The 23394-nt window shown below is 36.1% G+C and overlaps 1 protein-coding gene across 1 annotated transcript in view; it reads left to right on the top strand.

Annotated features, from left to right (window-relative positions):
- LOC139142583 (mannosyl-oligosaccharide 1,2-alpha-mannosidase IA-like) overlaps positions 1-23342 on the top strand; it is a 36104-nt gene extending 12762 nt beyond the window's left edge. Inside the window, exons 2-10 of the mRNA XM_070712563.1 lie at positions 2742-2957; positions 4108-4191; positions 4741-4835; positions 8872-8995; positions 12495-12588; positions 14984-15099; positions 16003-16216; positions 16589-16761; positions 17101-23342. Coding sequence (XP_070568664.1) covers positions 2742-2957; positions 4108-4191; positions 4741-4835; positions 8872-8995; positions 12495-12588; positions 14984-15099; positions 16003-16216; positions 16589-16761; positions 17101-17319 — 1335 coding nt within the window. The 3' untranslated portion in view covers positions 17320-23342. The remainder of the gene's footprint in view (positions 1-2741; positions 2958-4107; positions 4192-4740; positions 4836-8871; positions 8996-12494; positions 12589-14983; positions 15100-16002; positions 16217-16588; positions 16762-17100) is intronic.
- The last annotated feature ends 52 nt before the right edge of the window (positions 23343-23394 follow it).

Below are 23394 nucleotides of genomic sequence, written 5' to 3'. Positions count from 1 at the left end.
TCAAATTTAATGCGCTGTAATGGATGTGGTTTACAGGCTTTCAATCTCTTGAAAAGTGAGAAGATCTGGTGAAAGGAATGTGTTGATCAGTTACTGGAGAATGCAGCCAGTGTACTCGTTATACAGGTCATTATCAATGACATAGTCCCCATTCGGTTAGTGAATTTAGAAACCATTGATAGAAATTATGGCCATATTGGATTGTGTCACAAAACAAATCAACATGACATACATTCTCTTACCAAGTTTGAAAGAAATCGCTCCCGGTGTCTCTGAGAGATTTGCGTGAATGGGCAGACGTACAGAGTCGGACATGACCAAATCCATAAGTACCCCTGGACTTCATGCATAACTTTTCGCAATGAGTCCAAGCATCTATGACAATATAAAGGAGCAGTTCTTAATCCCTTGTTCTGCCATTTAGTGGTTGTTGACATTGACAGTTTCGCAGTGTATACAATTTTAAAGTTTTGTTCTTCTTTTAAAATTGAGCACAATTTGTCAGTTTGCTTAGAGAGGAAGCTGATATGCTTTAGGTCTGCTCTCATGTACTGTATTGAAAATCAATAATTACATTAATTCATTATATTAATAATTCACGATGTGTGTTTGCTTTGCACATAAATTCACTATTTGTCGTATATGATACTATTGATAGCAAGTCATCACCAGATTTGCATGTCAAAGAAATGCTCATTACTATAGTTTGCAAATTGCATATTAAATTAAACAGTATTACAGTTTGGCTTTTCAAAGTTGAATGCATGAGTCAGTCAGTTGTAGTGGTAAGCACAACATACAATATTGATTTCATCATAAAAGCCAAAAACAACTTTGCCTTCCACACATAAATAAGTAATTGAAAAACTAAAGTTTATAGCATTTACAAATTTTCATATACAATGTATGGATGGGCAAGAATGTAGTTACAAGAAGGGTTGTGTTTAGGAATTTGTACACTTGCAAAATTATTTAAAAAGACCCATGTTTTGATTTTTGACTCTCAATCTGTATATAAAGCTTGGAGAAAAGTGATTTTCAGTGACTCCAAAAATTACATAAATGTGGATTTCAGGGTAAATACTTGTAGTTAGTACTTTTTTCCGAACTACATTTTAATCCAATTGCTGTCGTACCAAGTTGAATTTTTGTGAAATGTCTCTGAATGAACTGCAAACGCTTTCTGAGTGTAATGTTGATGATTCAAAACTACAGATGCATTATCAAATTATGTTAATAATATTTGGCGAAGAATTGGTCGTGCAAGTTCATCAAAATTATTTAATTTAATTAATTTAATTTTAGGATTTTTTTACAAGCAAACTGTAATCACTGGGAGAAAGAGGATGGGTGATGGATACTCTGTTCATGTCCAATTTATTTATTGATTTATTTTTTGGTAAAGCCATATTGTGCACAGAAAAACTATATCGTAGTTATTCGTACACTTCATCAGCACAGTCAGGCAGAGTTCAGCAGTGATGTGATGGAACTTTGTCATGAAAAAATGTACGATCTAATTGTCAGCTACTTGACCATTTTCAAAAACCCCTGAATTTTCTCATTTCAGCGATTTATAAACAGCATTAAGGTTTCCTGGGATACAAGTATCTGTCACAAAAAGAAATTGCCTGTTATTCTATCCCTATTACCCAGATTCTATCAAATAATTTCCACAAGAAAAAATTTAAAAGGACATTTTTTAAGAGGCGATGAAATCTCTCCAGGATATTTCAATTGATCGATGAAAAACAACGGGATATAGAAATTTTCATCAACTCAGCATGGTAGAAAAGATGTATTATGAACAGACATGTCTGATTTTATAAAGCTCCCTATCCATGGATTGAAGTGGAAGTATATTTTGCTACTAGATCAAATCAATGTGTGTGAGGTAAAGGCAATGTCAATTGAACGATTGTTCATTTACAAGTACAAAGGATGTGCTTTGAACATTACTATAGCTGTCCATTTTGTATCGGCTGACTGGATAGCTGCAATATGAACACTGATGGCTCTATGTACATGTACAGTACTTCAGTCACAGCCAATCTGACCATAAATTTGCTGAGTGACTGCATGTACATGTGCCTAACATGTACATGTACCTACATGTATTCACAAATGTATATGACACATTTCATTCAGAATTAATTCTGTATTACATGTACATAGATATCAGTATTTTTTGCCAAAAGTTGAAACAGCGAAAAGGTTTGTTAACCTTGATATATTTTCTGTGATCTCCTGTGGGTCCTAAATGACTGCAATGATATACTGGTAGTAGGACCCTGGTAACATGGCCAGTTGCAGCTTTATCTAGACGTCGTCCTTGCTGAAAACACTATGTGGAAATGTTACATGACTGTACACTTACATGTACAGTACGTGTACAAGAACATGTACTGGCATACAACATGCGTGTCGATATGCTTTGTGTCCAAATACAATGCACATTTTACATTGCTGATATTGCTACACATACATGTATTGCTCATTACAATATAACGGAAAGAGACAATTAACAAGTATAAATGTATACTTTCGTACGCAGTCTATTTTGTATCTGAGCGTTGTTAATAAATGTGCCCAGTTTGACTGTCACAGTGTTCAACAAATGGTTTAGTAGGAAGTGGGGTTGAGACATTTAATACCGATTCTAGGAAGTAAATTTGATCTCGATGCAAACAAGCAGATTATATTTCTTTCATTTTGACTTCCTTGCTACTTTTGATTGACAGATGATGAAGCATGCATGGAATGGTTACCATGCATACGCATGGGGAGAGAATGAACTGAAACCGAAAAGCAAAGTCGGACATTCGGCCAGTATATTTGGAAGATCGCGCATGGGCGCTACGATTGTTGATGCCGTTGATACACTGTACCTGATGGACATGATGGAGGAATTCAAACAAGCCAGGGATTGGATTGCTACAGAATTCAGATTTGAATCCGTAAGTTTTCTTGATCCTTCTCCAGTACATGTCTGTGCTTAGAGTTGTGAAGAACATATTCACAGAAATTGATGGAAAATACCCTTTTTCACTCACTTTGCAATCTTCAAATTTTGGACAGCCAGTTTTGCATATGATTTGCAATGTTACTATTGAAGAACTAATTCTAATTCAGACCAAAACTCTCTGTCCAAGATAAAAATTGTGCATCACAAACAAGCAGGCTTCATTTGCATATTTGGCACTATCCCTGTCAATATAATAATTTCCGGGAGTAGAGTAAGAAACCATACAAAAAAATAGAAAAACACTGAAAAGTGTGAGGACAAAAACCAAGCTGCAGTTTGAGATGTCAAACTCATGGTAATTCTCATGAGATTATGATACAGGTGTACAATGCACATGTGTAGTCCTGACATTGTGAAACTTTCTACCAACTCTACATGTAAATGGAGCTACTCCAGTACACACTGCAAAGGACAGGAAACTGACAGTAAACTGGAAGAGATGGGAGGTGCTGTCAGTAATTTAAACATTCACGTGACAAATGAAACCCATTTACATGTACATTTTAGTGTTTGTAGGTGAAGGTGGATTTCTATTATCGTGTTCAAATTTCCGGTGTCATGTGCCGTGTGTCATGTCGTTCAAAAACCTGTTGGTACACGTACCTTAAACTTGTGTCAATGTACTGTAACATGTTTAGGGACAAGTTGAAATTGCAATTGTGTCACATTGAATTTCTCACCGCCGAACTTTATTTAGAAGGGTTAGGGTGAAGAAAAATGCAATAGTCCTCTTTGCCATGGGGGTGCTTTAATAATCCATGATCCATAAATGGTAGATAGTTTATACATGTCAGTTTTGAGTACATACATTTAACCATTATCAGCTCATATTGCCTTGTGGTTAACAGTTCTGTACCCCCTGAGACCATGGAAGATTTGAATGAAACCAACAGCTGTGTAGTGCTTTGTGAAATTGTACATTTGAGATGTACATGTAAACCTGGCTGTCAGATTATACTGTGCAGTAAAGTTTTTTGTTCTGTCAGAAAAAAAATCTGTGCAAAGGTACACTGCAGTAGCTGGCATCAGATTTCCCAGGGATTTCCCAGTGACCCTTTTGCTCTATTTTATGTTATTTACAGCAAGCAGGGGACGTGTCTGTATTTGAAGTCAACATCAGATTCCTGGGTGGCCTTTTATCAGCATACGCAATATCAGGTGATGCGGTAAGTATCAACAGTACTCCCTAACCAAGTACAGCAATGGCATAGGCTAGATCAGACACAACCCAACCATTATTGACTTTGTGGTGGTTGTCTATGTGACCATAAAAACTGAGGATGACACTGCATACAGTATCTCTTTTTTCAAGCAACCAAGCTTAATATTGGAAATTTTTTCAACCATTATTGACTTTACGGACGTTGTTTTGTGACCTTAAATGAGGATAACAGTGCTTATCTCTCTTTTCAAAATCGTTTTTGTGTGGAAAATTCATTTAAATAGAAAATACTTGCATCATGGCAATCCTAAGTTATTAACAGTTCTTTATGGTTGACACTGGTCGTAGGGCACAATCATGCAGGAAAATCTACTCTATACGTTACTTCTGATCAAACTCCCTATTACATGTAGACTCAATTTTAATCTCTCCTGGGCCGTTTACAAACAGCTTTCAATGTACACTGTACTGGGGACAATAAATATTTCCCAGTTCAAATGGTAATATTAGCCCAATACCAGAATTCTTACATGGATGTGTTTTCTACTGACAGGTGTTCAAAGCAAAAGCTGTGGAAGTTGCAGATAAATTGCTACCAGCATTCAATACACCAACTGGTATTCCTATGGCAATGGTCAATGTCAGAAGGTATGTCAGTGAAACATCACACTCAGAATCATTTAGTCTTATTATTTGTGGTCAAAACAATTGAAAAATTAAAATAAATATCTCTTGCCCACTTGAGGGTGCCTTTTCCAATGGATGAATACATATTGGTACATACATGTACTCCTAGTATGAATACACACCGGTACATACGGTATCCCCTAGGATAGTGTTAAATTTTACCGTAGCTTGGCGCGGACCAAGGGTTCTACGTTTGTTCTTGCCTCTGTGACAGTCTAAAAAATTGTGTGTGTGCAGTCGACAATGGTCCAATCCACCCTCCTCCAATGTTGTGATCTACCATAGTAACATGTATGGTCCAACCCTCCCTCCTTCTGCACTGCAGTCTACTGTATGGTCCAACCCACCCTCCTGTCATGCACCACATACATGAAATCATGCTGTTTTTTTACTCCATTCTGAATGTTTTACAGTTTTATTTCACCTTCCTCCCATCTTTCAATCTACTATGGTCCAACCCACCTTCTCATCCATTTGTTCAGATGAAGAGGAACATATGGTCAATTTCCACCTATGCTTACAGTACAATGTTTATGCCTGATTGGAAATGTACACTTTGTCTTTTGAAAAAATGTGAGGAATAATAACAGAGACTATAAAATGCTGTTCCGGTTGTGAAATCATAAAATGACAAACAATGAAGATGGCATTTTAAATTATTTCTTAATGGATTTTTGATGAAGTTTTACCATATTGATAACTTTAATGCTACTTCAGCCATATGTGCCAATCCTTTCAGATGAAGTTACTATTGTGTATGGTTTTGTATTTGTTTGTGTGCAGGGTCCTGTGTGCCTGGAAAGTCCTCAGGCCTTGAGTGTAGTGATCTTGTATGTGGAACCTGGAGGTCTGGGTTGTATTTTGTTTATGTGGAACCAGACTTTGGGATAAAAAGTCCTCTTGATTGACATTATATTAGACAGATGTTGTAACAGAATAAAAAATTCAACTTAAATAATTTCATTTGTAAATGCCTGCACATGAGAACGACCACCCTATTAAAATGACTGGGGTTGGGGGGGGTTTGAATGCTAGGATAACAAGTGGGTTCACAGTTGCTGTAATCACTTTGATAAAAATATACGATCACTTTCTTATATTGCAACTTACCCCATATTTCAGAGATTGAAAGTCAAATATGGTCGCCTTGGTGACAAAAAGAAGACGACCTATGACCTAGAGACAATCACATTTGCTCTCAAAAGAGCCAGGTTGAACTGTGTACAGCCTCAACCCCGTACAGTGTGACTTACAAACCACAAGTTGAAGTCACACATAGCATTAAGTTGATCTTTTTAAGTGGCCTTACAATTATTGTCCATCATCTGCTGTGTAAATGAAAATTTTACTGCAATTTGAGGAGGAAGTACGAACTACTCATGCACCAGATACGAGGTCTGTAGTCAAGGCAACAGTGAATGGTCATAAAAAAGTAATTCTAACTAACTGAAGAAGTGCACGGAAAACCATTAATCTACAATATTTTTACCAAATGATTAATTCAATCACAGGGTTAAATTCCAGGAACTAAATTTTGCCGTTCTGTTCAACTCAACGCTCATCAAATGGTTAACTTGTTGCATAATATTAAGGATCAAAGCCACATGAGCAAATGCTTCCCATTTTGATACCTTTTCTTCGTTATTAAGCACATGTCAATTTTTAATATTCAGTAAATGTTTAGTCAGTTAGCTACATTGAAACTGTTATCTTCTGAGAAGTACAATTATAGCAGTGATGTGATCACATTAAAGAAATTACATGACATTGGTAAATGAAATTGTGAACAATATTGTGTGAAGTCAATATACATGTACTTCATCCAGCAGTATTCAAAAATACGCCCATGCTCTGTGTCTGAGTGTGATATATATACCTTGCAGAGTTGGTGAATGAACTTTTAAACTGAATGACTATCTTTGTCCTTCAAAAATACCATTTTATGAATTATTTCCAGGCTTGGAAAGACACCATCATTAAACTGTAGAGTTCGAAGATCAACTGTCCCCCAGTTACAATGTTTTGGACAGTGAACAAGCCGGTCATCTATTTTGTCAAAAGAAATAAAATAAACACGCCACTGTTACCGATATCATTCACCTTATAATGAACTCTGCCAGCGTTCATCATATCAGTACTCATCCGTCATGAACTATGACATCAACACTGGACAACTGTATCGGCTGTTGACCTTCCCACCAGATTTCTGTAAAGTCTTAAAACTCTTACAAATGGCTTTACATTTTCCTGTAATTTTGGACAAATTTGTGACAAAAGTGATCCAAAACTGCCCATATAACATATAACTGCCCATATGACACAGCGTGCCAACAAAGTTGTTTTTCCAACAAAGCATAAATGTTATCATAGCCCACAGAACAAGTTAAACCCTTTCACCGTAGTGGTTTGGTCCATGCTGATGGTTATCAATGTAAGTGCGGACCTGTTCACAGGGAATAGGGGTGAACAGGTTAGGAGTGTTTATGGAAAGAGAGATGAATGCTCTCGGGTCTTTTGCATTTGTCTCAAGTTGTCAGCTTACCTGCAGAATTACTGCATCTCTAGATGCATAAAACAGATGGTGTGAGTTGATGTTGCATAAAATACATGTACCATCACAAAGAAAAAGCTATACCAATCCCAATGTGAAAGCCTACTACTGTACAGTGTATGCATGTATGCCAGCTTTTTGTTATTTTTACATGTTTAATATACCTGCACCCAGTATAGATCAAAAATTATCAACTAGATGAAAAATGCATGAGTCTTTGAATGTAGAAGTGGACATGCATAGGTGCTGGTTGCATTCACGTATACGAAGACACTTATTCAGTATTTCGAGCTCTTAGTAATGGAAAATGCAAATGCATGTTAAATTTTATGGCTATTTTAATGTAATAGTACTTTGTTATACACACCACAACAGCATCCATGAAAATTGAAAAGAAAAATTTACCATTAGGATACATGTATATTACTGCTTTTGTGCGATGTTGCACAGTTTGTACTGGTAATTGAGCTTATTTTAGTAACTGTACATGTATTTCGTTGGTATGGAAACAGTTATATTTACGTACAGTGGAACATCTTTCAATAGGTTGAACCTGGAATTCGAATGGACCATGGTGCAAACAAAGCCATGAGTGCAAACTCACATAGAAATATGTGTATTTCTATACTTGTTTGTACACATGTATTTGTTTCTACCACCTTCACACAATCTTTGGAGTGCAGAGTATCTGTAGAACACCATGTGTCCTTCTTATTCCAGAGTAGAACCATTCCACGATGAAAAGTAATTGTACATGCTTTCATCTGGATATTGTCGCTATAGAAGTCTAGGATTGCAACATCAGTTACACGTTTACGAACTAGGACCTGTTTTTGTAAAAAAATTTGTTTTCTGATATGTATATCAGGACCAGAAGCTGCAACTTTTTATGATTTTTTCACCAGTTTTGGTTTGTACATTCATTGTCAGTTCTTGTTCAACTCTCCAAAAGCTTATTAAAGCACCCATTATTTAGCTTGTAAAAATGTGATATGTAGCGGTATGTGTGTAGAATTCACTTTTATTGTTAGCATTTTAAGGCTAGTCTGAACCAGACCAGACCTAGCATTTTAAGGCAAGGGACTCGATCCCAGGGATTGAGTTTGTTCTAGTCTCTAAGAGGATTATGAAGGTGTCATAGCCTTTTGTTTTCCATTAAAATTGTAATCTTGTAAGTAAATTTCCCGGCAAGACAATCTGACGCCTGACCCCTTGCCTTTAAGGCTAGTCTGTAGATTGCATTGGCATTCTATGCTATACTGATAATACATCAATTTTACATACTGTTTGCTATCTCACCATCCTAGTGTAATAAATGTAAGTTTCAAGTATATTCCATACTAGATTACTGATACCATAATGGGAAATAAGCAGTTTCTCTTGGTATCTGCTATCAAGATTTCCACTTCACCACACTCACTTCTTTCTCTCTTTTGTCGTTTTCAGTGGGAGTTCTCACAACTGGGGCTGGGCGTCCGGCGGCAGCTCCATTCTGGCCGAGTTTGGCTCCATGCATTTGGAATTTGTTTACCTTTCTGAAATCACAGGCAATCCCATCTACAGAGAAAAGGTAAAAATGTTTGTGTCACTCGTGGTCTCCTTTTGTTTGTATTCGCCTCGCTTGAAATAGAATAGAGCTTTTGATTTAATGTCATTATCTGTTTTCCATGAAATGTATATTTTGTTCTTCTTATCCTTGCAATATGTTTAGATACAGAGTGGCAACCACAATAATACCATATGCAATGTCATTATTGAGAAATTAGTTTTCCTCCAGCCTTAAAATCTGGTGTCAATGATAATATTAACTCTTTGAGCACTGCAATTTTTCCCAACAAAATTATAGTGTGCAACAATTTACCAATTTTGTGGAATTTTTTGTAATTTTTTTGACAATTTTGGACCAAATGAACATGAAATTTTATTGGCTTCAGATTTTATCAAAATTTTAGCAAAATTTAGAAAAAGTTGACTGGTGTATATTTTGATATAGGCGACAAAAATTTACTTTGGCACTCAAAGGGTTAAATATGCCATCCACTCAGGCGGTACGAGCAGGTTGGAGAACAGGCAGTTCAATATGATTTGGCAGTAGAACAAGAAATTTTTCCTCAGTTCGATGAAAAACTCTGGAAAAAACCACTGGAAAGTCACAGCTAATTGAACTGCGGTAATTTTCCCAACCCAAATTTTAGCGCAATATGTTACCAATTTTATGAATCTTTTTGTAATTTCTGTGATAATTTTAGACCAAATGGACATCGCATTTAATAGGCTACAATTTTTTATGAAAATTTTGGCAAAATCCAAAAAAAATTGACTTTAGTATGTTTTATAAAGGCAACAAAAATTAATTTTCGGTGCTCAAAGGGTTAATACAGTAATTTCATAAATTCAACCATATGGGTAGACCGTACTTAGAACTAAACCAGGCCTTCAGCAAATATTAGGAATTCATAAGACAGACTAATGTTAAGCCAGAGCATTTCTTGAGCAGCCAAAACTCCCACATACCCAGATTATCAATCTTCTAAATGTCATAGCAAAATTGCGTTCTATGATAGTATGCAGTTTACATGTTATTTGCACAGTGTGATGGAAACCTCTATTTTGCCGTAGTTAATATTTCTAATCATCTTGTCCGTGCAACACACTTTGTGCACATGTGATACAGAATCACATGATTGGTGTTCATAATCTTTTAAGCCTTTCACCACCATGGTTTGTCCCAACTCCATTGTTTTCTATGGTAAAGTTGGACCTGTATACAGGGAACTGGGGGTGAAAGGGTTAAGAGAGAAGTGTTTTGCAAAACATTCAGGTAAAATAACAAAAAAACCTGAAATATTAACAAATAGAGAACAATTATTAGGTAAGGTGGATTTTATCAGCCCAGCCATGCTTACATACAGTATTGAATGGTGCTATAGAATTCCTGAACAGCTGTGAATACAGGCAATATTATTTAAGTCCAAACAGGATTATTTCTGAATAAAAAACCGTGATCTGGTTTAATGTGGAATTTATTAACATGATACCTCCAGAATAGCCACAAATCCGCAATACATAGATGGTCCGCTTTTAATGCAATAATTTTGTAACCCATCCAACACCTCTGTGTGGTTCAGACCCATTGCATACCATTTGATGGTTTGATCCATCTATTTTAAAGAGGGATGTCAGGGTCACTGAAAGCCAAAGAGATTGTAGTATTCCCAAACTGTGAAATATTTCTATTATGTAAGTATGTAGCATAGGATGATGTGTAAATGTAATTAAATAAAATCAGTAAGTCTTCCATTAAGTCTTTTTTAGGAAAAAGATGTAAATTACTATTATCATTATTATTACCACTTTACATAGATTTTTTAATAATAGATTAATGTATTCATCATACAATGTATTAATAATGTGATGACTTTAAGAGGGCAATGTAGCAGGTATATTTATTGATAAAGGGATCACAGTGAGAGAAAGAATTCGTATCTTTGAAAGAGTGTTTTAATATAATCTGCATTGATCACTAGAATTATACAGTCAGTGGGGATTATGATAAAAGGACTTTTGGCCGTCTTTTGACAAATGATTTCATATCATGGATCAAGTCATTCTTCTGTTTCAGTGTTGACTTTCTAAGATGAAAAGTAATTTATCTTGCATTGAGAAGCCATGCATTTTTAATTTATTCAATTTGCTAAATGGGAATTGTGGCGACAGACTTGTACATAATGAATGCGTACATTCATTCCTACCTGAAGAGTTGAAAAGACAAAAAATTTGCAGACAGACTGATGCACCTCAAGAAAAATAGGAAATGTTAACGTTGAAGCTGAAGTTCAAATTTTTCTCAAAAATTTCCAGATCAATGATATTGAAAGTAAATAGAATTTTTAAATTGACCAAAATGTTTGACAATTAAAATAATAATTTCCAGTATTCTTTATTGAGATGGAGTTATAAATGTTTTTGTGCATTGTAAAATTATGAATAAATTATGGTTGAAGAAAAGTATCTAATTACTGTAACTTGTTTATAAGGTATCTTTTTGTTTTCAAACTTTCTATTTTTTATAGTGACACATTTTAATTTCTCATTTATTGTCTGTATCCCATAAATGAAAGTATTATGAAACAGAGAAACTGTACTATTAATTGAAATAACACATATTTGTAGGAAAACATTGTTTTATCATTGTAGTGACAAATAATTTACAGTTCCAAATGAGAGAGTTGAGCAGACGTTAATGCTTAGTCATACAACTTTGAAGGTGTTGTTAAATAATGCATACGATATGCATCAGTTGGTAGCTTGTCACAGAAAATGTGTCACCAACAGTAATGTTTTCACTGGTGTTGAAATGTCAAGGGAGCATGTAACTTCAAACTATCAAGATGAAAATTGCTTGTAAATTGACAGCAGTATGATCCGACTACAGAGTGGCAAGTTTGAGTTTCTAGTCTCATTATATGCATCAATTCTTGTGCCTTACTACCTGTGGCAACAATTACCAACAAACGTATCAACAGTTAACACATTTCCCTCAATTAAGGTAGCTCTTGTCTCAAAAGTGAAAGATTTGAACTTTTGCTCAAACTTTCTTAAAGCAAACGTTCAACCTTTCTCTTTAAAAATCAAGAATATCCAATATGGCCATTTTGAATTTCAAAGATAGGTAATACCTATCTTTAAAAAATTTCAAAATAGCCGCCATTCCTGTGTTATCTCTATGCTGGAAAAAAGTTCCCAGTTTTCACAGACTTGAGGCCGTTGAATACTTTGTTTACTCCAAAGGCTTAAAAATGAACCCCAACAAATGGTAGGCAAAACTAATATTGTAAAAGTTTGAGAGTCCAAATATCTGTCCCGGAGATGCATGCTACCTTAAATGCTGAATCTGAACAGCTGCTGTTCTTGAAGATTCATATTTTTAGTTCAGAGGATGGAAGTGTATCTCTTAATTTAGCAAAGCTAGTTTACAGACCTCCTCAAGCTATTTTGAGTGTTAGAAGCAACATTGTTGATTTGGGATTTAATATTTGTTCGTTTGGTTTTTTGTCACCCCACCACAGGTAGCAAAGGTTCGGGATTTCTTGGACCATATTGACAAGCCCAATGGTCTCTACTACAACTACATCAATCCCAAAACTGGAAAATGGGGAAACCGTAAGTTATCTGAATTGATCCTCATCAAAGTTTAGATTTCATGCAAACAGTAATTAAGGCCGCTCTTCATATTTTTCATTGACAGATCATGTTTGTTTGTTGCTTTGGTGCATTTGATGTGGTAGTTCCATACATATACTGTACTGTCAGTGAAAAATGTTTTAGAAAACGTGATGGCCTGCTGGTTTTTTGCCATATCTAACCCTTTGAGCACCAAAGTCAATTTCTGTTGCCTTTGTTAAAATATAACCAATGAATTTTTGTTCATATTTTACAAAATTTTGATCAAAAACTGTAGCAAATAAAAAATGAGGTCCATTTTGTCAAAAATTATCAAAAAGTTACAGAAAAAATCACAAAAGTGGTAAAATGTTTCACTAATTTACTAAAATTGTAGAGGGAAAAAATTACAGCTCTCGGGTTAATTATGTTAACAGCATCTTTCCTGAAATTTCTTTTATATTTTTTTCCCTCTAACCATAATTTTGCAATGGGAACGCTTCCTCAGAATATTATTGAAATTTGGATTGACATCTTATCATAGTTGACCTCCACATATTTTGTTTTTGTTAAACCCATACTGTGAAATCAAACATGTTGGCCACATTAAAAGATTAAAATATCATTAAAAATTGTGTACTTTAAATACCATATTGCCAGCGAAAAAACAATGTATTTAATACAACTTCGGTACTTGCAGAAAGTATACAGCACATCTCAAAAATGGCACTTATTGAATTTCCTTGCTGAGATCTTCCGGGTACATGTATGTGTGTATGTTTGCACTGAAGGGAATGTAAACTCTCTCAGTCTAAGGTCATTGCTTGAGGGTAAATTGATTCGAAAGGGAAAGTTTATTTATGATATCCTTGATCCTGTTGTAGTTACAATGAAGCCACCAGAGGGGTACAATTGAGGTCAGTTGATACTGTGATCTGTGAACTATAAAATAGGGGACAGGAGGTTGAAGTATTTTAGCCGTGGCATATGTCCTTCACCCCTGTATGTCAATGGAATAATTTTGATTAAAATTCTCAGATCAGAGTTGCGGACAAACATGCACATTTTAAACTGCATCTCTTCCTGTTAGCCAGGGATGTCACAGGAGAGCAAAATATCGATGTAAAGTGCTTTTCTTTGGAAGCACATTTCTGTAATGTAGTGATTGGCAGTTCCAATCCATGGCTGTGGATTGAAAACATATGAATGAAAATAAACAGTTAAAGTCTGTGTGCTGTTGTTGATATAGAGCAGACTGTGCATTTGTGAAAAACTAAATAAACATACATTTGTATGCAACACTTTCCTCATTTGCTTTAAAAAGCATCCTTTTGACTGTGCACTCTTGGATCTGTCAAGTACATTTATAAAATGTAGACTGGAATATCATGATACAAGACCATTGCACACTAACTTCTTATCCTTTTAGGGGACTGTCTTACCTCCAGCAAATTCTCACCTAGTTTTGGTAAAGATGTATCTAAAATAATTGGTCAAATTTCCTGATTTCATATCATGTATTTTTATCTTATTACGAAAATGAAATGCTTAAGGAAAAACTTGCCACAAACAGAAAATCGGTATAATCAAAATTTTCCAATTAGTTGAGAATATTAGGCCATCCTTTATACTGGTTGTCCTCTCACTGAAAAAAAGATCAGATTTCATCAAAACAAACACACAACAGTCCAGTAGAAAGGAAGTCAATTGATGGAGACAGCAGTGTTTCTTTGGATCAGTATTTTACATAAGTGCCTTGACCATGGGTCAAACCGTCAGTGATTCTGCCATACTCACATGTGCTGAGAGTGTGAATTCTGACATAATTTTCACTTCTCAGCCAGTTTACACCCACCAGTTTGGCAGGATGCAGATGAATTTGCCAGATCTGTTGCTGTGATTTACAGTACACAGTTCACTATCTTCAAAGTGATGGAAACCACAATAACATCATGGCACTGAAGCAGCATTGCTTGGTCAAAAAAAATTGAAAAAACTTGTCAAATGACGACTATCGATGAGTGAAATTCCATTATTGTACCATTATTTTACAAGTTGAAATACAGTTAGAGACAAATAACATTATTTATTTTTGAGAGCTTTCTTGTGATATGCTAGGTGGAGTAATTATTTATAGAAAACTAAAAGACACATGTTTATTAACTGACAAGTAAAATGCGCTTTGTGGGAGTTTTTTACTCAAATTTTGTCACTGCTGTTCTGTTTCGAGGCACCCTGACCTATTTGACCTTCTTTCCTGTAAACAAGTCCACATTCAACATTGATAACAATGGGCTTGGGCCAAACCATAGTGGCTAAAAGGGAGAAAACAAGACTTGTATGTCTTTGTAGTCAAGCTGAGCTGTAACAGAGATGCAATTATCTGGTCTTTCAGAACACGCTTGCATTGGTGCCTTAGGAGACAGTTTCTATGAGTATCTACTCAAGTCTTGGATTCAGTCGGACCATACTGATGAGCAGGCCAAGAGAATGTACTACGCATCCATTGAGGTGAGTGGACTGCTGTGTCAGAGTGGTGTGATGGTTTGTGCACGAGTTGCTAAGAAATTAACTTCTTTGTCAGTCTGTCTTGAAGATGTCGTCATTGAAAATTTGCTAATGATAGCCATTGTCAGCATCATTCCGTCTTCGTCATCATCATCATCATCATCAACATCTTTGTTCAGTGAAAGCATTCAGTCTCAGAATTGCCTAGTTTATGATAACTGCCTTACATATAGACTGTACCAGATACAAAAGGTAGCTACAGGGGTGTTCCACTTCACTCTTTAAAAGGTTCTCATCAACATGGTTTCAGTAGAAGAGACAAGTATCACTTTTCCCTCATCACAGCCTGTGTATTCTCAAATGTGATAATGAAGGGAAGGTTAACTGTTCACAGATGCTTTTTGTCGTCATTTACACAATACCCAAATGCACACTCTTCACCCAGATCACATCTTCAGCTGAACTTTGTTGTTTTACAACTCTTAAAACTCTGTTCAAGCATCACTGTCAACAAAGAAAAGCAAACCTTGAAAACATGCGCATTGCTCACGCAAGATCTGATTGACCACTAGCTGGCGCTTTTCATCTCGAACACATTTTTGTACCATTTGATTACAACAATACACAGTTACCGTACTTCTGGATAGATGAAAACATATGTAAAGTTATAATGGTAGCAGAAGCTACTGATTTTGTCCTTTTCTTTAGTTGATCTTGCATTTCTTACTCCCTAGTTGTTTTTTTCATCATGATATGACTGAACATGTGAGTTTGTGAAAATTCCCATGTTAAGTAGCCCCCAGTAATAAGTTCCTGATTGCTTTCATGGCCTGCATTTTATCATGCCCTCTAACTCACTGTTTGTTTGCTTATTTAATCTTGTCTTAATATGTTTTATTTCTGTAGGCAATTGAAAAGAAACTGAAGCAGGAATCATCAGGGGGCCTCACATTCCTCGGAGAGTACAGATCTGGCAGAATCGACAGGAAAATGGACCACTTGTCATGTTTTTCCGGCGGCATGTTTGCCCTGGGTGCCAAGGGATCCACTCAAGAAGAACACTACCTGGATCTTGGTGCCAAACTTACAGAGACATGTCACCAGGCGTATGCAAATACAGGTAAGGGGTCATTGAACTTTTGTCACCCCACCATTTGCAATGTGTGGGTAGTACTGAACAATACTGAAGTATGCTTGCTTGAATTTCGATACACATATTCTTCCCATGTCGCATTGTTCTATAAACTATGAATATAACAATGAAAGCTAGTTGTTTATACGTACTACCATCAAGTGTTTCAGAAATGAAAACAGGTAGAGAAAATGATAGTCATCACTGATTCCCCAATTCTGACTTGTTACATTCCTGTACCCCTTGATGTACTTCAGGGAGAAATCTCTGGATATCGTGGTTGGCAAGGGGCTCAAAGTTCAAATATAGCATCATTCGGTCTTGCTCTATTCTCTATTTCATTCATTTGTATCTCCACAGCCACAAAACTTGGACCCGAAGCATTTCGTTTTGATGGACCAGTAGACGCCGTAGCAACCAGGCAGAATGAAAAATATTACATATTGCGACCAGAAACATTTGAATCATATTTTGTACTGTGGAGGCTCACGCATGACCAAAAATACAGAGAGTGGGGCTGGGAAGCCGTACAGGTCAGTCGACTCAGACAGAAGTTTGAATTTTTATTTAACGTAAAACTCTCTTTTGCTCATGAGGCAAGCTTTGTTTGCAAGATTTAGAATTCTAATCATGAAAACTTGAAAACATTCAACACAGCTGAGAAGTTTGTATATTCTTTGCAAACTGGCTGGGAATACACAATAGGCAGACAATGCAACAGAATACATGTAGGAGTGATTACGAGCACCACCTATCAGCAATGATAAAGGAATCTTTTGTTTTTATTCAATATTCCAATAAACCTTGCTTTTTAATTCAGGGTTCTTCCAGTATCACTGAATTTACCGTTTCCTTCATTTCCACCTTCACAGGCTCTGGAAAAATATTGCCGTGTGGAGAACGGCTATTCGGGAATACGAGACGTGACCAATCCCAGGCCAGTGCATGATGATGTACAGCAGAGCTTCTTTTTAGCAGAAACTTTAAAATATTTATATTTACTCTTTTCAGATGATAGTCTAATACCATTAGATAACTGGATTTTCAATACGGAAGCCCATCCTCTGCCAGTCATTAAAAAGGCAGCATAATTACAGGGAAGGGGGGGGGGAAGGGAGGGAGACACCAAAACAAGGGGGGCAAAGGAAATAATCTGATTTACATTTTATCAATAATCTTTCTGTTATAATTTTTATCTGTCTGTCTGTTTTCTTTCTTACTTACTTTCTGTGTCATTATTTCAATGTTATGCTTCAGTTCATCGTCAGACAAATGCTGGAAAATGGATCTGAAAATATTTTGACCTAAGTGTTGGATTAGACATGCCGGCAGCTTTTCTGCCCAATCAGATGTTCCGTTACAGTGCACACTGTGTGACAGTTTGTCCCAAAAGGAGTAAGCTGCAAGGCTTACTGAAAGATCCTTGTTGATTGGTAGTTTGAAATGATACAGAAAAGTAACACGTAGACAGTTTTAAGAAGTTACTCTATATCTCTTTTCAGGGTTAAAAAATAATATTTTCTGTCCATACCAATTAAAAAGGCATTTTCTTCTAATGGTTTGCCAAGAATATTTGCCAAGTGAGGCATATGAATTTTTTTGGGCATATAGATGTCAAGTGTGCAATGACTGTTTGAGAAGCAACTCCAAAAGCCAGATTGCTGTATGCAATGGCATGTTGTCACAAAGAGGACTTCAAAAGTTTAGTAGGAAATGTGGACAAGGTGTTGCACCCCAGTGTTGTGAGGCACATCAAGGCAAGTGAAACAAAAAAAGATGATTAATAATTTCATGTTGCCAATGTATATACTGGAAAGACTACATTTTGGATCTTGAAAGTTCAACAACTTCACTATTTTATCCCTGCAATTGCTTTCCCCATTTCACGCCAACAGATCCAGTCCTAGCTTTGGAAAAAAACAGCTTGAGTAAAATTTGTGCCTTCATGTCAAATTTAAGATGTAATAAGAACATCAGGCTGATGTCCTTCCCAACAAATGTCAAATTTCTTGTCCAAGATGATTTTATCAGAAGAAAATTTATTTTAACTACTTTTTCAGTTCCAAAAACAAACCATATAAGAGCTACGATATAAATACATAGGGATAAAAAAATCCATAACAATAGCTGTATTGAAATAAAAAAGTCAACTTTTACAAGATCTGATTGGCAACATTGGTTCATGCAGATATTGGTGAATGACCAATTAATTTGCATATGCAGTCCAAGTGGTTGTCACCATTACATTAACATCACACAGATTTGCCAAATAATTTTCATACATTTTCATGTCCACATCTTTTTTGATGATGGAAGGTGGTGAACAGTAGTGAAGTCTGCAGAAAGATCAAATTTTGCAAGACTTTTCATTCTAAAACAAGTCAGAATCAACAGCCAATAACAGAGCAGTGGCTAAATTTGCATATGAAATCTGATTGGTCATTACCATGGCATCGAATAATATCCAGATTTGTCAATTTCTAATGTAACAAGTGAGAATTAATATTTAATAACACAGTAGTGGCCATCTTGTTAAATACAACCGAATTGATGAAACTTGAAATGTAGTAGCCGTAATTTTCAAGATCTTTCTGATGGTAAAGGTTAGACCAACTTACACATAACAGGAGTGAAGTTTTTACACAAATTTTCAGTAGTGCAATTTTAAAATACTTCTTCCAATCCTTGTGTAGTGACAGCAATAACTAATGCAGAATTTTGTTTGAGTAATCAATATTTGAACTCTTGCTTTGTTCTTTGTCATGATCTTTGCCCAGCGCAGTTCTTAGTCAGAATCTGACAGTGCTATTCATATGAGAGGTTGATGCACATCTTATCACAAATGTTCAGGAGAATGAAATTTCAAATGTTATGGTAGTATGCACCTCGAAAGTGAAAAAGTTAAACTTTTGCTTAAACTTTCCTTAATGAAACTCAGCCATTCTCTTACTCAATCAAGAATAAAAATCAGGGGTCACCATGCAAATTTGGTACCAGAGAAACAAATTGCACAAGATTTACGGATATTTAAAAATGAAAATGGCCACCATCCCTGTGTTAACTGTATGGTGAAAAATGAAATTTCCGAATTTCAAAAAACTAAGCTTGGTAAAAAGTTTTCTTACACCAAGAGCTTTAAAATGAACCCCCACAAGTGGTATATCAAAAAAAATTTGTAAAACTTTGAGAGTCCGAAATCGGTCCCTGAGGTGCAATCTACCTTAAAAGAGTAAGTGACATCCTCTGTAATTCTGTAATGTTCAATGACCCATTGTCTTTTGTTGTGGTAACATGACTTCATGGATGGTGCCAGAGGGGAGTGGGGAACAAAAATTGAAGACAGCTTTCACAAAGATGTGTGAAACTTTCTAACAGTACTGTAATGTATGGGTGTGTACACGATGGCTCACTGTACTGTCCCACAAATCTGAGAGTTGCCGAATATGTATTGAAATGCTGTATTTTTGTACATTCCTAATTTGCAGTCCATGTACCCCTAAATGCAGTTGTGGACCTGAGAAAGTTGAATAAACGCGGTTGATGCAAGAGCGAATTTTACTATGTAAAACAAAAATAAGATTTACATGTTTTTACAATATAAGATAACATATATATGTGTATGTAAAATATTATAAAACCTCTTCTAATCATACAAGATGTAGATTTATATTGGAAACAAAAAATTTTCACTTGCATCATTCAACACTGAACAATAATAAGTGGTTTTGCATTCACAACAACTGTTTTTCACAATTTCATTTTTGTTTTGCATCATTTGTGAGTTGCCATTGCCGCATTCAGCATCACATAAAATTTGAAATATAGATGTTTTTAAGTGAAAATGAAGAGAAAAGGGAACTTGTTCACTTTCCAGAGATTATTTTGACAGAGTGTAGTGTAGACATTTTATTTTTTCCCTGTAATATATGTCAAGTAGTTTGCGCCTCAAATTTGAAAGACTTTAACTTTTGCCCAAGCTTTCCTCAAGGAAATTTTAAAAATATTCCTTTTCGAAATCAAGAATAGATATCAAAGGTCACCTTACACATTTTGGTAGTAGAAAAACAAAAGTGACCCAATATTTACCAACGCTTGAGCTTCAAAATGGCCGCCACCCCTGTGTAAACTCTACGGGGCAAAATAAAATTTTCGATTTTCTGAAAGGTAACACAGTGAAAATTTTTTCGCTCCATGATGTTCAAAATGAGTCCCTTCAGTGGTATACCAAAACAGTATTGCAGAAGTTTGAGAGTCCGAATATCTATCCCCGAGGCGCATTCTACCCTAAGCACTTTGCTTGTAATTCTATTTCACCACAAGATGTGACCTGTAATTTATTGATATCAGCCTTGACACTTTGTACTTTGAGAATCACTTGAATGGAGATATTTATGTGTCTGAAAGGTACTAGGGAAGGGATGTGTTAGACAATGGAATGTCTGAAATATTTTAACGTGTGTAACGTACAGTACAGACACGGCAAGCTATGCAGTAGAGATATGTGTATGTACAAGATTCCTGCTTACAAAAAGCAAACAAGAAGCAAACTGCACAGTTTGTGATATCTTTTTTACTTGTAATCCCTCTGTTGTGTGTCCGGCAACACAGGGACGGCTGAATTGTAGATGGTGGTGGGATTTTTTCTACGATATTTAGGGTCAAAAGTGGGATGGGTCATTTGTTTCCACTTTGTATTAGGTTCTGTAGTACATTTGTCTTGACTTTGCTGTCTTTTGTACCATAGGGATCTGTCTGTGCAGGGCAGGTTGTAATGTATTTATCAGTGTTGAGATAAATTGCCCCTCAATTATCATGGTCAACCTTACCTCCCCATAACTTGGTAGCATCCTCATTGAGTTACGCTGTGTGGCAGTGTTTCATCCAGGCTGATGGATTCTGGGATTCCCTGACGTAAGAAGAAGGTGTCCAATTCATCAAACTCTGAAGGGCATTACATCATAGAGTAGTGGGGAGGGTTGGGGGCAGACTCTCTATGATTACATGTTGTCCCATGAATTGACCGCACCTAACCATGCCTCTCTCTGATCATATACGCTTGCTGCTGCTGATTGAAAGCAAGGCAATAATGTAACAAGCACATTTTGATAACACTCGACCAAAAATTAATAATTTGGCATGTTCCCTGATTAAAATTTACTTTGAAAATAATTCTGAAGTCTACTTTGTATCGTATCTGCGGGGGCAAACATGATTGGCTCTAATTAATGTTGAAAAACCTTTCACAGATACTGTTTTGTTTGCTTGACAGTATACGCAGGTCAGCTTGCTATGTGTGTTTTCTCTGAAAAAATCAAAGCGGCTGTGACAAAAGCAAAGAGATACTGTTCAAGCCACAGCTTTCAAACTCCTGCAATAATTCCAAATCCTCTTCGTAAATATTGCAGAGGGTACAACCCCCTAACCCCCCTCCCCTACCAAGCATCCTGGATGAAACACTAATTGACGTCGTTGGACTAATGTACTTTTATATAAGGGATGAGAGGGTAAAGAAGTGATCTCAGAAACCTGTATATTTCATTTATTAACCCTTCCACCCCCATTCCCTGTCTAGAGGTCCAACTTTACCATAGAAAACAATGAAATTGGTTCAAACCATGGTTGTGAAAGGGTTCAGCCTTCCTTCTGTTTCTTTTATTTACCCAGATTTTCATTGCAGAGATATTGCCTCCGTTTCATGTGAATCTTAAATTTATTTAGGACCAAATTATTTTCAAATTTACGATAGCCTATTTTTTCAATTCTCAGTAGAAATTTGAGATTATACTGTAATACATATTCCACATGCAAGAACTTCGACACACAGTGTGTATTGTAGGGACAGACGAGAAAATTTCTGTTTGTTTTTGCAGATTTATTTGATTATTTGTTCTTGATGGTGCAAGGCAAAGGGTGTGTTTGTCTGAATTGTCATTCCGTCACATCACATATATATCAGCAGTGAAGTCATCAAAAGAGATGACATCATCACATATAGACTGAAAGATCTGCCGGTTGAGGGCGTTCTCTTTGAGGGAGTGAAGAGAATGCCCTCAAGTGGCGGATTGTTCAGTCTACATCACATGCTAACACATGTTAGTTATTTTCCTATTCAATAGCCATCTTGCATTTTGTTGATCAAGATGACTCATTTTGTAATCGAATTACAGCACGTCTTGCTTTAGAGTCTGTAATTTTAATCTCTCTTTTCAGTTTCTTTCGGTATGTCCACAGTTATTTTTACACACAAGCTGATTTCCTAGGTTCTGTTAAAATGCCAGGATCAGAGAGATAGCTGCTTTCAATTTCATGGCTGTTTTATGTGCACTAGCCTATGAGTGTTTTCTTCAATTCATGAAAGTTTCAGATATTACCTCACACTTATAATATTAGCTAGAGCTCAGAAATGGCTTAGTAGCCCACAAGGGCTTGCAGGTTGCAAATTCAGTCGAGAAAAAAAAATCAGTGGTTGCCAAGTTACACAGTCAAGTAGAATTGTTGATGCCCGCAAATAGGGTTGATGTTCACTCACAGTCGAAAAAAGTTCATTCAGATAAAGAGCTATTACACAAGTTGTGGGGACAGACAGGTGAGAATAAAGCTATTACTAGGCCCCCCCTAGGTTTCCAAATCTAAACACCCTGATTTGTGCAGCGTTCCAATCCTATATTCGTGGCGTAATCTCCATGATTTTGGCAGTGACATTCTTCAGTCCGCTAGCTGGACAGTCAGCCCAACATCAGCACCTTTTAGAAGTTGTATATTTTCTTATTGAGGTCAATATCAATGAAAATGAAACATATTCAAATGTATGTATTTTTTTGTTACAATGAACTTCGTGTTAGCAAAAAATAAAGAGTAATTTTTATGATTTTAGAGCATGACCGGTACTACTGCTTTACGAGGGTCCTTAGTTTCATTGCACGCCCTCATAGCTGTTCTACATCTTGCTTGTACACCATCAGCAATATTTTTTTGTTCTGTAAATATATGATTTCTTTACTTGTAGGTCCTGAAATAAGAAAGATTCCAATCTGTGTAAAATGTATAAAATCATTTTCTCCTGTTTGTTAATGTCTCAGAAAAATCTAAAAATAAACATACCAAAATACCTTGATGAGTTGTATTTCGTCTGTCAATGTTGATTTTGATTCCGAGCTGGTTGAGGG

Source organism: Ptychodera flava, chromosome 10, assembly GCF_041260155.1.
Source record: "Ptychodera flava strain L36383 chromosome 10, AS_Pfla_20210202, whole genome shotgun sequence".
In the NCBI taxonomy this organism is placed as follows: domain Eukaryota; kingdom Metazoa; phylum Hemichordata; class Enteropneusta; family Ptychoderidae; genus Ptychodera; species Ptychodera flava.
This window is presented reverse-complemented; position numbering and strand designations above follow the sequence as displayed.